Source organism: Macaca fascicularis, chromosome 14, assembly GCF_037993035.2.
Source record: "Macaca fascicularis isolate 582-1 chromosome 14, T2T-MFA8v1.1".
Classification (NCBI taxonomy): domain Eukaryota; kingdom Metazoa; phylum Chordata; class Mammalia; order Primates; family Cercopithecidae; genus Macaca; species Macaca fascicularis.
The window spans coordinates 56656191-56672855 of record NC_088388.1 but is presented as its reverse complement, the minus strand read 5'-3'; the positions used below and the strand labels follow the sequence as shown (position 1 = coordinate 56672855).

General features: G+C 40.2%; 1 protein-coding gene across 6 annotated transcripts in view; it reads right to left on the bottom strand.

Moving 5' to 3' along the window:
• DENND5A (DENN domain containing 5A) overlaps positions 1 to 16665 on the bottom strand; it is a 129282-nt gene that overhangs the window by 23976 nt on the left and 88641 nt on the right. For all 6 annotated transcript variants that reach the window (XR_012423402.1, XR_012423403.1, XR_012423404.1 and 3 more), the window contains 5 exons: positions 16090 to 16305; positions 15330 to 15564; positions 8092 to 8242; positions 7322 to 7415; positions 3387 to 3518 (listed from right to left, as the gene is read on the bottom strand). Coding sequence is in view for 3 of the 6 variants with exons in the window: in XM_005578652.3 (XP_005578709.2) it covers positions 3387 to 3518; positions 7322 to 7415; positions 8092 to 8242; positions 15330 to 15564; positions 16090 to 16305 (828 nt within the window). In the remaining 3 variants the exon portion in view is untranslated. The remainder of the gene's footprint in view (positions 1 to 3386; positions 3519 to 7321; positions 7416 to 8091; positions 8243 to 15329; positions 15565 to 16089; positions 16306 to 16665) is intronic.

The window sequence follows — 16665 nt, the reverse complement described above, 5'->3', positions numbered from 1 at the left end:
ACCACCACACCCGGCTAATTTTGTATTTTTAGTAGAGACGGGGTTTCTTCATGTTGGTCAGGCTGGTCTCAAACTCCCGACCTCAGGTGATCTGCCCACCTCGGCCTCCCAAAGTGCTGGGATTACAGGCATGAGCCACTGCGCCCACCCAGTATTTTATTTATAAATACTGTCTGTTTATACCTTTGAAGCACCCCACGTGCCCTCTTCCATTCACCTTCCCACTCTAGAAGCAACCACTTACACAATGAAACTACAGAAAAGCAAGAAAATTATTACGTATATTTTAAAGCCTAAAATATATGGTTTGGTTTGCCTGTATCTTTTTTTTTTTTTTTTTTTAAAGACTGGGTCTCTCTTTATTGCCTAGACTGGAATGCAGTGGCTCGATCATGGTTCACGTAGCCTCAACCTCCCAGACTCAACTGATCCTCCCACCTCAGCCCCCGCAGTAGCTGGGACTATCGGCGTGCATGTCTCTTTTGTGATTTTTTTTTTCCCCTTTAAGAGACTGGGTCTTAGTATGTTGCCCTGGCTGGGCCCGAACTCCCAGGCTCAAGCAACCTGCCCACCTCAGCCTCCCAAGTAGCTGGTATTACAGGTGTGTGCCGATACTCCTGGCTTGTGATTTGCTTTTTCACTCATGTTTATATTTGTGAAATTCATCCACACTGATGTGTATAACTGTTATCCATTTCCATTGTTGTATAGCATTCCACCATATGAATATACCGCAATATATTTATTAATTCTCTTACTGATTGACTTTTGGGTTGTTTCCAGTTTGGGGCTATTAAAAGAATGCTGCTGTAAACTTCGTGTACATGTCTCTTGGGACATGCTCCAAAAGTTTCTCTAGGGAATAACCTAGGAGAAGAATTACTAAACAATACTATGCTGTTTTCCAAAATCATCATACCAATTTATACTTCCAACAGCCTGTTGCCTCATGTGCAAGCCAATAGTTTGTGATGTTATATTGATTACTATATTTCTTCAATTCTAGATGCACATTGGCCCACATATTAACATGTCTAAAATTGGTATGTATTTCAGTCATCATTGGCTAGGAATAGGAAGTTGTCACAGCCAGGTCATGCATCTCATGACTTAAGAATTTTGACAGTCCAGGCCAGTTGCGATGGCTCAAACCTGTAATTCCAGCACTTTGGGAGGCCGAGGCGGACAGATCACTTGAAGTCAGGCGTTCAATACCAGCCTGGTCAATATGATGAAACCGTGTCTCTATTAAAAATACAAAAATTAGCCAAGCGTGGTGGTGCACTCCTGTAATCCCAGCCACTCGGGAGGCTGAGGCAAGAGAATTGCTTGAACCTGGGAGGCGGAGGTTGTAGTGAGGCGGGATTGCGTCACTGCACTCCAGTCTGGGTGACACAATAAGACTCCATCTCAAAAAAAAGAATGACAGTCCAGCAGCTTAGAAAAAAAAATGTAGAAATGCAGCATCACCAGTGTTCTTCACAGCAGAAAGGCAGAAGAGACAAAATTGTATGGAAAAAAATCACAGATATTACTCAGAGTAAACTGACAGAAGTTTTACACACACACACACACACACGCACACACACAGGCCACGATGCCTGGCCAGAGTTTTTTTTAAACTGAATTTAAAATATCAGTACTGAGACACTAACCAGCCTTTTTTTTTTTTTTTTTTTTTTTTTGAGAGAGGGTCTCACTCTGCAGCCTTGACCTCCAGGGCTCAAATGATCCTCCTATCTCAGCCACCAAAGTAGCTGGGACTAAAGATGCACACTACCACGCCTAATTTTGGTAGAGATGGGGTTTCACCACATTGCTTAGCCTGGTCTCAAACTTCTGGGCTCGAGTGATTCACCCACCTCAATCTCCCAAAGTGCCGGGATTACAGGCATGAGCCACTGTGCCCTGCCAATCTAGCTTTAAACACTAATAATTTCTTCTGCAAGAGACAGTATATTTTATTTCCTCCTATAAACGAACATCACTTCAAATGGGCACCACTGAGAACTGAAAGTGCAGGAAACTATTTTTATTCCATTGATAAATAAATAGGATGTAGTGGAAACTGAGATAGTTGAACTGCCCTAAAATTATGGTATGCTGACTTGGTTGAAAGATTCTTTTTATTAGAAAAGACATATAAATTCATAACTAAAACATTAAAAATTAAGAATAAATGTCTTTGTAGAACAGAGAAGAACATCCAAACAATCTAAGCTTAAACTGAATGACACATTTCAGCCTGGCACATAGTAGGTACTCAGCAAATTTATGTTTCTAGATAAAAGATATCATTACTATCAGATTAAAATAAAGGGGCAAAAACATTTGCATATATGTAAGACTAATCTGTTGAAGTAAGTCAGAGTGAAGACTAGTCTGATTTAAAGTACTGTAAAATGTTGAAAATTTAAAACTATGCCTGGAACCCCAGCTACTTGGGAAGCTGAGGTAGGAGGATCACTCAAGCCCAGGAGTTCAAGATGAGCCTGGGCAATATAGTGAGATCCTGTCTTAAAAATAAGTTTTTTATGAAATTAAAAACTACATCTCTCTGTTATTTTTGTTTGTTTTGAGATGGAGTCTCGCCCTGTCGCCCAGGCTGGAGTGCAATGATGCAATCTCGTCTCACTGTAACCTCCGCCTCCCAGGTTCAAGCAATTCTCCTGCCTCAGTCTCTCAAGTAGCTGGGATTACAGGCGCACGCCACCACGCCCGGCTAATCTTTAGTAGAGACAGGGTTTCACCATGTTGGCCAGGCTGGTCTCGAACTCCTGACCTCGTGATCTGCCCACCTCAGCCTCCCAAAGTGCTGGGATTACAGGCATGAGCCACTGCGCCTAGCTTGTTGTTCATTTTTATGGAATATACATTAAGTTTATATCAATCAAAGCATGCATGCTCTCAATTAATGGTATATTTTATTTAAAACAAATATAACTAATTTCAAACTAACAGGACCTTAAAATTAGTACTGTCTCATTATATTAATGATTTTTTTTTTTAAGACAGAGTCTTGCTCCGTTGCCCAGGCAAGAGTGCAGTGGTACAATCATAGCTCACTGTAGCCTTCACTTCCCAGGTTCAAGCAATCCTCCCACTTCAACCTCCCAAGTATCTGGGACTACAGCTGTGTGTCACCATGCCCATCTTAATACTTTTGTAAAGACAGGGTCTCACTACATTCTCCAAGTTGGTCTTGAACACCTGGGCTCAAGCAATCCTCCTGCCATGGTCTCCCGAAGTGTTGGGATTATAGGCACGAGCCATCACGCCCAGCCAACAGTATTTTTAAAATCCAGAGGGAGTGGTCGGAGCCAATCCTTGGTCTTACCTTGGCTGCTAACAGAAATAGCACACATACAGAGATGTCCACAGCTTACCTTATTGCGGCATTCCTTCAGCAGGCCCTCTACAAACTTCCAGTTGGTCTGGGCAATCACTGACGGAGAGAGGTTGGACAGTTTGGGCTGGCGAATAGTGCTGCCCATAGTCCTGGCTTCCTGGATGTACTTCTACATCAAACAGAAAAATAAAGACCCCTTGTGTCCAAGTACATAAACCAAAGGTCACCAGTACTGACGGGTGCCTGAAGAGGGCATTATTTTCTCACATTTTCTTTTTTTTTGTTTTTGAGACGAATCTTGCTCTGTTGCCAGGCTGGTGGGCAGTGCCGCGATCTCGGCTCACTGCAACTTCCACCTCCCAGGCTCAAGCAATCCTCCTGCCTCAGCCTCCTGAATGGCTGGGACTATAGACGCATGCCACCACACCTGGCTACTTTTTTGTATTTTAGTAGAGAAGGGGTTTCACCATGTTGGCCAGGATGGTCTTTATCTCCTGACCTGGTGATCTGTCTGCCTCAGTCTCCCAAAGTACTGGATTACAGGCATGAGCCACCGTGCTCAGCTTATTTTCTCACACTTTCTTAGCTGCCTCTTTCTAGGCTCAGATAGTTAGGAATAGAAAAATTTTAATTTAATTCTTGTATTAAAGGGAAAAACAGATGATTTCTGTTTTAGCAGATGTAAAGCACTCCCTGAATAGTATAATTACCTTTGATTTAAAGATACAAGAGTCAGGCAGGGTACAGTGGTTCATGCCTGTAATCCCAGCACTTTGGGAGGCTGAGGTGGGCAGATCACAAGGTCAGGAGTTCAAGACCAGCCTGGCCAACATAGTGAAACTCCATCTTTACTAAAAATACAAAAATTAGCCAGGCGTGGTGGTGCATGCCTGTAATCCCAGCTACTCAGGAGGCTGAGGCAGGAGAATCGCTTGAACTCAGGAGGTGGAGGTTGTGGTGAGCTAAGATCGCGCCACTGCACTCCAGCCTGGGCAACAGAGTGAGACTCCATCGCCAAAAAAAAAAAAAAAAAAAAAAGATACAAGAGTCAAAAAACACATGACTACAGCAAATCTCAAATCTCTGTGTAACATTGAGAAAATAAGTTCCCCCACCAAGCTGAGAGGAATTTAACTCCTCTGCCCATATCAAAGATATCTACCCTTTCTATCATTAAGTATAAAATTAAGGCCTGGAAAATAAGATTGCACACTCAAAACAACAACTGCAATTATTTTGTATAATGTGCCGGTTATTCTTCTTCATATGTTGTTTAACACGGAACCCACATCAATGCAGTAAAATGCACTCTGATATCCTCTCAGTAGGTTCATGACCAACATTTTTACCCTAAACTTCTCCTTTCCCCCATATTTATTCCAGTGGCATAACTCTGTCCATTCTATCTTATGGCCCCTTAATCTGTCTCTACTACCAACCCACCAAGGTTAGGGTCCAATTACTATTCTTGGACTGCTGTTACCTGTCTCCTAACTTGCTAGCTATCTCCATACCACCCTCCTCCAAAATATTCTGCCCACAGCCTCCTTTACACATTTACACACCAAACTTTAGATCCTGCCATGTCCTCTACTTGAAATGCTCTTCTTACAGCTCCAAGGAGATGAAAAAGAAAAAAAAAAAGAAAGAAAGAAAAACAGCCAGGATCAGCGGCTCACGCCTGTAATCCCAGCACTTTGTGGGGCTGAGGCGGGTGGATCACTTGAGCTCAGAAGTTTGAGACCATCCTGGGCAACATGAAGAAATCCTGTCTCTACCAAAAATACAAAAAAAAAAAATTAGCCGGGAATGGTGGTGTGTGCCTGTGGTCCCAGCTACTCAGGAGGCTGAGGCGGGAGGAACGCCCGAGCCTGGGAAACGGAGGTTGCAGTGAGCCAAGATTACACCATTGCACTCCAATCTGGGTGACAGAGTAAGACCCCATCTCAAAATAAAATAAAAGCTCTTCTAACAATCCCATCTTTCTCTAAGGCTTAAAGAGATGCTTACTCCTCTTCCAAATCATCTTGTTTGATGATGACCCCAAGTCGAAGTAACCTCTGCTTTTTCTAATCAGTAATCAAACATTGGTTTGCTCCTCATATGGTCATTTCAAAAGATTATTCTCCTGAAGTTATCTTTCTGTCTGACTTTGCTCCCTTATATCAACTGGTATTCCCTGAGGACGAGACTAACCTCTTTTGTCACCTTTGTATTTCAAAGTGTTTACCTCAGTGATTTTTTTTTTTTTTTTTTTTGCTTTAGCAAAGAATTCCTTGATACCTCAGTGATATGGTTTGGCTGTGACCCCATCCAAATCTCATCTTGAATTGTAGCTCCTACAATTCCCACATGTTTTGGGAGGGACCCAGTAGGAGGCAATTGAGTCATGGGGGCAGGTCTTTCCCGAGCTGTTCTCGTGATAGTGCACAAGTCTCACGAGATCCAATGGTTTTATACGGGGGAATTTCCCTGCACAAGCTCTCTCTTTGCCCACTGCCATCCATGTAAGACGTGACTTGCTCCTCCTTGCCATCCACCATGATCGTGAAGCCTCCCCAGCCATGTGGAACTGTAAGTCCATTAAATCTTTCTTTTGTAAATTACCCAGTCTTGTGTATGTCTTTATCAGCAACATGAAAATGGACTAATACACTCAGTGATTCTGACCAAGAAAAAGTGGTCAATAAACACTGCTGAAAATAGTAATGAGGAAGTTAGGTGGAAGACAGACTTTTAAAATAACACAAATAACCAAAATTTCTTATGCTACTCTCACAAAAAAAAAAATTTCAGTGTAACTATATCCTATAAATCAGCAGTTGAAAATTCATAACCATATCTTACAATTTTAATTTATTCATTAAAAACATAGCAAAGGGAGAATATGTTATTTATTTTCCAATTCACTGAGTTGCCAGACACATGAAAACAGTGTGCCTTCTTGGGTTCTATCTGTGCAAGATGAAAATTATAGGATCTTTTCTCAAAGATAAATTACTGAAATAGGTTTCTGAAGTTAACACTCATTTTCACAACTTCTTTGCAACTAAGTAAGGCACGGTCTACAACCTGAAGTTTATAACTAGAAACTTAAGAAGCAAGTTACAGTAGAGCTGAGAAACTCAGCTTACGAGCAATGAAGATTCAGGAGGTAAATTCAAGAATCTTGTGTTTCCAGGTACCTGATAATAATGTTCCTCTCCTTTAGTCTTTTGAAGAAGAAGGGGGAAAAAAAAAAAAAGTCAAGATTATCTGTTTTAATTTAAGGTAAGAAACAGCAGGAAAAAAAACTCTAACAGAATTAACTTCTTTCTGGGCCGGGTGCAGTGACTCACACCTATAATCCCAGCACTTTGGGAGGCTGAGGCAGGCGGATTACCTGAGGTCAGGTGTTTGAGACCAGCCTGGCCAACATGGTGAAACCCCATCTCTACTAAAAATACATAAATTAGCTGGGCGTGGTGGTGGTGCCTGTAATTCCAGCTACTCAGGAGGCTGAGGCAGGGGAATCGCTTGAACCCAGGAGGTGGAGGTTGCAGTGAGCCGAGATCGCTTCACTGCACTCCAGCCTGGGCAATAAGAGCGAAACTCTGTCTCAAACAAAAAAAGAATTTAAAAAAATTAACTTTTTTCCTATACACACACAAAACACCAATTTTTAAAGGATTTCTCCCAAGTTTCAGACTCCTAACTTCAGAGGTTCCTATCAAACTCCCCAGGGAGCATCATGCATGAGTAATTACAACATGGTTAGTAGCTAGCTGGAATTTGTAAAACATCCTACATTCTGATTTGTGATAACCCAGACCCACCATCAGATATCAGGAACTAGACCTATTATTAAGCCTTCTTTATGGGGTGAGGTCAATGCTGAGACATTTGAATCAGACCAGAGAACAGGAAATGAGAAAGAGAAGGAGCGCACAGCATGATAGCAAGGTCATCCTTGTCATTCTTAAGGTATCTTACCTCCCTCTGGTCATTGTCTAAACGCAGGTGTTCTGTGTGCTGCTTCTGCCGATCTTTCCGCCTCCACTGGGCAGGGGCATTCCTTTTCGTCCACCTAACACATCAGCATCAAAGCAGGCAATTAATAATGTCTCACTTAAAAAGCAATGTCAACTAACAGGAGAAAACATGAATGACTAAGAGCCAATGCTGGACACAGGAAATGACCAAGAAGTCACCAGAGACAGCTCAGAGACCTTGAGGAAGAGCAGATTAAAGGTGAGTGACTGGACATGAGAGAGATACCTCCTCAGGGAACATGTCTCTCTTGAAACATCTACAAACACTTGACATATAGATCTAAAACTATATTCACTTAACTCTATCTGGGCTTTGATACAGTCATCTTCAAAAGCAACTAATGAGTAATTCTGCTAACTTATCTACTTTTCATTTCAGGCTCTGATTATTTCAACTGCCATTTAATAAATACAATGCTAGCTTGCTGTTGAATGGGATCCAGGCATGAGATGATTTTAACCCATTTGCAGCTTTTTGCAGGTCCTGGACATATGGAGCTATCCCAATCTGCATAGTGGAGGCAGAACTGAAAGACATTCTGTCACATACTTTCTTGTTCAAATAAGCGAACAACCTAGATAGTCTGGGTCTTCTCCATATCTACTTTACAAAATTACATGGTCTTCTGGGGATAACAGCCCTAGCCCAGATACTAGATGACCCTATTATGGCTAGGGAGTTGGATCAGTGATTCCCTGGAGTTGACTCACTTGTTGCTGGCTGGCCCAGTGGAAAGTACATCAGACTGCAGCTTAGGGAAGAAGCCTGGCTCATATTTCCCTTGTCCAATCTTCATGTCAAGTAAATGTGGGTGAACTGCAATATGGTCAATTTTTGCCAGACGTAGTTCAATTGCTTTCTCTGGATGAGAATACAAACACATACACACATAAATACACACACAAATCAAGTCAAACATTTTTTTTTAAATCTAGCTACTCTTCCATTTCCAGCCAAGATGGAGTAAAAGGGAATGATTTTCCTGCAAATAGGAAAAAACCCATGCAAAATATATAAAATGATAAATTTCAAAACACTGGACATCACGCAATGAAGGACAGGAACCCTGAGAAACAGGTAACAAATGAGGTAACCCCTAGAACTATCCTAGCTAACTGCTTAGAGACAGCTTCCAGGCTGTGGCTCAGGGAGGGAGGTCTAGGCAGAGACTGGTGGACTCCCTGAGTTAAGGAGACCAAGGTGGCTAGAGTTCATATGAATGGTACCAGGGAAGACAGAGAATCCAGGGGATCTGCAGGGTATTCAGCAGGGTAATGGGTCAGTTCACACAAGTGAAGAAACTACTCAAGGCTGGAGAAAGAATCATTGGAAAGGATTAGGAGAAACAATACAAAATGCTCACACGGGGCTGGGAATAATGCCTGTCCCCACCTGCCAGACTAGAAAACCTAATCACTCATGGGGCACTGGGTAATGTACTCAGAGGGCCGTGCCTCGGTAGTGGAGAATTAATCACAGCCTAAAGGATTCTCTGGTCCTGCCAGAGGAAAACACAAAGGAAAAAGGAAAACACAAAGAAATCGAATTATTTCTAAGTAACTTAACTATATCCCAGAACAAAGATTGAGAATATTTATAGGAATATAGAAGTATCCAGGACTCAAATAGTAAAATTCACAGTGTCTGGCATCTAATCAAAGATTACCAGGACCTGGTAGCTTACACCTGTAATCCCAGCACTTTGGGAGGCCAAAGTGAGGGTATCATTTAAGGCCAGGACTTCAAGACCAGCCTGGGCAACACAGTTTTTGAGACCTCATCTCGTAAAAAAAAAAAAAAAAATGAGCCAGACATGGTGGCATACACCTTTATTCCTAGCTATTCAGGAGGCCGAGGCCAGAAGATCACTTGAGCCCAGGAGTTTAAGGTTACGGTGAGCTATAATTGCACTACTGCTCTCCAGCCTGGGCAACAAAGCAGAACCTCTTAAAAACAAACAAACAAACAACAACAACAAAAAATCAGAAACATAGAACTCAAACGTCTGAAGGTGAAAGCTGTGGAGATGAAAAATACACAGGCTGGGTTAAAAGCACACTCAACAATGCAGGAGAAAAACTAAGTGGGCCTGAAGCCATAGCAACAGAAATTATCCCAAAGAAGTCACAGAGGGAGAGAAAAAGCTGTTGCCATTAAAAGAGTATCAGCGGTGCTGGGATAATTTTACGCAATCCCAGATATTACACATATGTGTAACTGCAGTCCCTAAGGTAGGGATGGGGACAATAGAAAAATTACTGGAAGAAATACTGGCCAGAATTTTTGCAAATTTGATATAAACAAAAAAATCCACAGATCTAAAAAGCACAATGAACCGCAAGAACAAGAATCATGAAGGAAACTACACCAAGTCACATCATAATCAAATTGCTCAAAATCAGTGATAAAAAGAAAATCTTAAAATCTGCTAGAGAAAGTAGACATTTTGCATATAGAGAAGATCAAAATTAAGGATGACAGCAGATTTCTTATCAGAAAACAATGGAAGTATGATATGGTTTGGCTCTGTGTCTGCACCCAAATCTCACCTTCAATTGTGATAATCCCCATGTGTGGTGGGAGGGACCCAGTGTGAGGTAATTGAATCACAGGGGCGGTTTCCCTCATGCTATTCTCGCAATAGTGAGTGAGTTCTCACAAGATCTGATGGTTTTATAAGCATCTGGCATTTGCCCTCCTGGCACTCATTCTTTCTCCTGCTGTGCTGTGAAGAGGTGCCTTCCACCATGCTTGTAAGTTTCTTGAGGCATTCCCAGCCATGTGGAACTGAGTCAATTAAACCTCTTTCCTTCATAAATTACCCAGTCTTGGGTATTTCTTCATAGCAGCATGAGAATAAACTAATTACAAAGTGAGAAGACAGAGGAGCAACATCTTTTTTTTTTTTTTTTTTTTGAGACAGGGTCTCATTCTGTCGCCCAGGCTAGAGTGCAGTGGTGCGATCTTCGCTCACTACAACCTCCACCTTCTGGGTTCAAGCGATTCTTGCACCTCAGCCTCCTGAGTAGCTTGGACTACAGGCACATACTATCATGCCTGGCTAATTGTGTGCCTGTGTGTGTGTGTGTGTGTGTGTGTGTATGTTTAGTAGCAACAGGGTTTCACCATGTTGGCCAGGCTGGTCTCAAACTCCTGACCTCAAGTGATCCACCCACCTGGGCCTCCCAAAGTGTTGGGATTACAGGTGTGAGCTACCGCGCCTGGCCTGGAGCAACACCTTTAGAGTACTGAAAGGAAAAAACTATTAACCTATACTCAGGGAAAATACCTTTCAAAGACAAAAGAACTACAAAAGCTGAAAGAATTCATCACCAGCAGATCTACACTACAAGAAATGTTAAAGGAAGTCCTTCTGGCAGTAGGAAAATAATATCAGACGGAAGTATGGATCTACAGAAAAAAAAGAAGAGCACCAGAAATGCTAACTACACAGTTAATGTATTAGATTTTGTACTTATTATTTAAATCTCTTTAAAAGGCAATTGACTGTTTAAACACAAATGACCATGTAGTGTGAGCTTTATGACATATGTAAAAGTAAAATAAATGACAATACCACATAGGCTAGGAAGAGAGAAACGGAAATAGAGTTTTGTGAAGTTCTTTTCTGTTGTTGTTTAGAGGCAGGGTCTCATCATGTGACCCAAGTTGGACTCAAACTCCTGGGCTCAGGCAATCCTCCCCCTTCAGCCTCCCAAACAGTGGGACTATGGGAGAACATGACTGTGCCTGGCAGTTCTGTACAGTTCTTATACTATGTGGAAAGTGATATTATATCACCTAAAAGTAGACTGTGATAAGTTAAATGTGTACTATAAATCCTAAAGCAATAGCTAAAATAACACGTTATAGCTAGTAAACCAATAAAGCAGATAAAATGAAATCATAAAATAATGGAAAATATTCAATTAGTATACAAGAGGGCAGAAAAAGAAGAAAAGGGAACAAAGAACAGATGGGACAAATAAAAAACAAACAGCAAAATGACAGGCTTAAACCCAGCAATCTCAATAATCACATTAAATGTACATGGTTTAAAGACCTCAGTTAAAAATCTGAAACTGTCAAATTGGATAAAAATGCAAAACCCAATTACATGCTGCCTACAATAAATACCCTTTAAATATAAAAGAAATAAAAACAGAAATAGATTAAAAGTAAAATAATGAAAAAGACATACCATGTTAGCACTAGTCAAAAGAAAGCTGGAGTAGTTATTAATATCCAACAAAATAAATTTCACAGTAAAGAATATTACTCTGAATAAAGAAGGCTATTTCTATATATATATTTTTTAAATAAAAATTAGCCAGGCATGGTGGCACACATCTATTGTCCTAGCTACTCGGGAAGCTAAGACAAGAGGATCCCTTCAGCCCACTACTTCAAAGTTACAGAAAACCATGACCACACCACTGCACTCTAGCCTGAGCAACAGAGCAAGACCCCATCACCATTTTAAAAAAAAAAAGGAAAAAATATAATTCACCATATTAACAAACTAAAGCTAAAAACCATATAATTACCTCAATAGAGATACAGAAAAAATATTTGACAAAATTCAACATCCACCTCAGATAAAAACTCTGAACAAGCTAGTAAGATCCTTAACTGATAAAGGTTATCTATGAAAAACTTACAGGTAACATCATTCTTACGGTAAATGCTTTCCCCCTAAAGTCAGGAATAAGATGCCCACTCTCACCACTTCTATCTGACATCATACTAGAGGTTCTAGCCAGTGTAATACAGCCAAAAAAAAAAAAGAAAGAAAGAAAAAGAAAGAAAGAAAAGGAAAAGAAATAAAAGGCATCCAGGGTGGTGGAAAGGAAAAGTAAAACTATCATTATTCACAGGTGATGTGACTGTCTATGTGGAAAATCTGATGGATGTACAAAAAAGCTATTAAAAGTAACTTTAGTATGGTTGCAGGACACAATATAAGTATATAAAATTATGCTATTACAGTTATATATACTAGCAATGAACAATCAGAAATTAAAATTAAGAAAGCAATACAATAGTACCAAATTTATATAACACAAAACAATTTAAAATAACACCAAAAAATATGAACTACTTAGGGAAAAATCTGATAAGACATACAAAACCTGTACCCTGAAAAGTACATAATGCTGTTGAGAAAAATTAAAGATGACCTAAATAAATGGAAAGATATGCCATGTTAACGGATCAGAAGACTTGGTACTGTTAGGATGTCAAATATCCATCAAAATCTCAGAAGGCTTCTTTGCAGAAGTTGGCAAGTTGACTCTAAATATGTATGGAAATACAAAGAACCCAGAATAGCCAAAACAACTTTGAAAAGAAGAACAAAGTTAGAAGATTAACACTACTTGATTTCAAGATTTAATATAAGCTACAGTAATCATTTAATGTAAGCTCCAGTAATCAAGACAGTGTGGTATTGGTATAAATGTAGACCAACAGATCAATGAAACAGAACAGAGAATCCAGAAGTAGACTAACACATATACAAACTAACAACATTTTGACAAAAGCATAAAGGCAATTCATTAGAGAAAGGATAGTCTTTTCAATAGATGAATATCTATATGAAAAACAAAAATGGACCCATAACTTACACTACTTATAAAATTAACTTGAAATGGATCACAGGCCTAAATGTAAAACCTAAAACTATAAAACTTCTATAAAACTCTATAAAACTTCTACAGGGAAATATAGGGGAAAATCTCTATGTGACCTTGGTAGGGCAAAAATGTCTTAGATACAATAAAAGCATAATCCAACTGATAAATTAGGCTTCATCAAAATAAAAGACTTTGTTCTCAAAAAGACACTGTTAAGAGAAATTAGGCACACACAAATCAAAATCACATCTCCCTTACATTTTCTAGTCTTCTCTCTTTACCTGTCAGCCCCTGTTCCAGGACCCTCATTAAGATGACAGTCCTTTTGGCAAAGGTTCGAGGACAAGTTGTCCATGCAATTAGACTACTTTAACTCAGGACATAGGATCCTGAACTAGAAAATACAAGACTTTGAAATAGAAAATGCAAGACTTTGTCTAAACTGTCAGCAGTTATATGTTCAAAGGCTAGAAACAAGCCTGGCATACTCATTCATTTGGCAAATATTTCTTGAAGACTTGCTATACGTTCGGCATCTGGTAGGTAGCTACAAAATGCAGCAAATGAATGATGAAAATATACAAAAATGCCTTAACAAGGACACTGAACATCCTGCAGGAAGTGAATACACCACTTAATCTAATGCTTCAAGCTGAAACCATTCTCTAGCTAAACTGATGTAGATGAGTTCTCTAAACAAAAGGACATGTTCAATCATTTGTGTAGATTACAACATACTTATGTGCTGGGTAAAATGCTAGAAGAATGGGGGTAAGAAAATGAGTAAATACAGTCTCTGCCCTTAAGTTGTTCCCTAATAATGATAGCTATAAAAATTAGAGATTGAGTAAAAGCATGCACAAAGCACCACAGGAACACAGAGGAAGAATCAACTGACTCAGTCTGGGAGCATCAGAGAAGGCTTCATAGAGAAGGAAACATATCTGCTAGGTTTTTGTGGCAAATACCATCAACTGCTTACTCATAATTCATTCACCCCTTCTTTCTTGCTTATAGACCTTCATACTGTTCAGGGTAACGTTACACCCAGTTCAATGTTCACTTTCACAGCTTCCCATGCACTTGAGGGTGATCATATAACATGATTTTGGCCTATGAGACAATGAAAGTTGTTAGAAATTTCTGGGAAAGCTTTTGCTTTCTGAAAAAAGTGGGAAAATAGGCCGGGCACAGTGACTCACGCCTATAATCCTAGCACTTTGGAATGCAGAGTGCTTGAGCCCAAGAGTTCAAGGCCAGCCTGGGCAACATGGTGAGACTCTGTCTCTACAAAATATAAAAAATTAGCTGGGTATGGTGGTATGTGCCTACAGTCCTAGCTACTTGGGAGGCTGAGGTGAGAGAATTGCTTGAGCCTGGGAAGTCAAGGCTGTGGTGAGCCATAATTGCACCACTACCCTCCAGCCTAAGCAACTGAGTGAGACCGACCCTGTCTCAAAAAAAGAAAAAAAAAGGTGGAATGGCGAATATAGCTGACATCAACCTTCCCCTCTTCTTGCCTCGAATGTGAATATGAAAAGCTTCTGGGGCTGGGTGTGGTGGTTCATGTGTGTAATGCCAACACTTTGGGAGGCCAAGACAGGAGGATCACTTGAGCGCAAAAGTTCAAGACCAGATGGAGCATAGCAAAACCTTGTCTCTACAAAAAAAAAAATTTTTTTAATTAGCCAGGCATGGGAGCACATGCCTGTAGTCCTAGTTGCTTGGGAGGCTGAGGCAAGAGAATCACTTGAGCCAAAGAGTTCAAAGTTGCAGTGAGCTATGTTCACACCACTGCATTTTGGCCTGGGTGACAGAGAGAGACCCTGTCACACACACAGAGAAAAAAGGGCAGAAAAGAAAGAGCTTCTGTAACCATGAGGCTTTCATTGACATCCTTTTAAAAAAAAAAAAAGAGGCAATAGTATGACCATAAAAGCCAACAACAAGGATTCACCGAATAAAAAGACAGAATCTCAGTTCTTGATTACATTGTTGAGCAGCTGAGCCAACACCAGCAACCACCAATTCTGTACTTCTTGCTAATATAAGAAAAATAACCCCCATTTGTTTAACCCACTGCTGATTAGGGTCTCTATTACATACAATGAGATCCATTCCTAACTAACAGTGTTAAAGGATGAGAAGAAGATAACCAGGCAAAAAAAAAAAAAAAACGAAGAAGATTACAGGCAATGGGAACCACATATGCAAAGGCAGAAACAGAGAAAGAGGCTGGCATATTTAGGAAAAGGGACATGTTAATGACATAATCCAAGAGGCTAGAATGTACAGTTCCAAGGAGGCCTTACCTGCTTCATCCACTGTGGTACACTTCTGGTACATGGATGTACGGAGAGTAGGTGTCCGAACATTCAAGAGCCTGATCTTGTCAACTCGGGAATCAAATACCCGGAGCACAGGGTCTTTATCATCATCATCATGACACATTATTTTGTTGTCAATGAAAGATGCAAACATCTGGGTCTCCAGGAATCTTGAGAGGAAGGGCAAGTAGGGCTCAGGCTGATCTGACAGAAAAGATGCCTGGTGGGACCAAAAAGAAGCAGTAATTGACAGGGAAAAGGGTAATGTCAATGTGCCTGAGGAATCCAGTAGGTTAATTATTCTCTGGAGCTGCCTAGGTCTTTAAGAAAAACAAGCTGCAAAATCTCTACATTTAAAAAACAAAACAAAACAAAACAAAACAAAAACACTCATGTAAGTTCAGGTATCTTGAAACTTTGACACTGGAACAAACTCACTTGGGTAATCTACTGAGTCAACCAATCTTCCCAGAATCCTGATGTTCACTCTACATGTATATCTTTGTCTTAAGAGGATCCCTTTGGCTGAAGGTAAATCATCTGATAATAATAATCAGCACATCTATTCATAAGCGACAAGACCTATTTTATCAACATCAAATGGACCAACATCAAATGGACCATAAACTTGTTTCCAGCGTATAATAATCTTCCATTACTACTTCAAGTAATTTTCCACTACTTCTTCAAGACATAACTGGTAAGTTCTCATTCCTCACCACCTCCCAAGCAGGATTACACTCACTTTATCAAAGTTTTGCATCTGCTCCCTGTTGGTAAACCAGGATTCCTTATCCTGGCTGGGTTGGATGACAAACACCTCATAATCTGCAAACATCTGAGTGAAACGATTTGCAAAAACTTCCCGGATCTGAATGTTTAGCTGGTAAATCCTGAGTTCTTCTTCATCACACTGAACTTTGAGATCCTTATTGCTGCTGGGGTCTTCACGCACTTCCAACTAAAGAAAAAGAAAAAGCAATTGAGAACACACACACTTTTTCCTTTTAACCCAAGGAACACAATTCCTGATTTTTTTATCTGATTTTTTTCCAGTGCTCATTTACTTAGCAGCAAATCATGAGAACAAAAGAGGAAAAACTGGAAAAAATAAATAAATAAAAGGAAAGAGACTCAGACATGAAGGAGAGAAAAATCAAAGAGTTTCACTTAAAGATATCCAACAACTCAATGAAAGTGGAGATAAGATCTTTATGGGCAGAGAGAGATTCTGCCATGAAAGAAAAGGTGCTAATTATCTCAAAGGTCAGGGAGAAAGGAAGGAATATGGGAGGTCAATTTAACAAAGCAATGAGGTTAA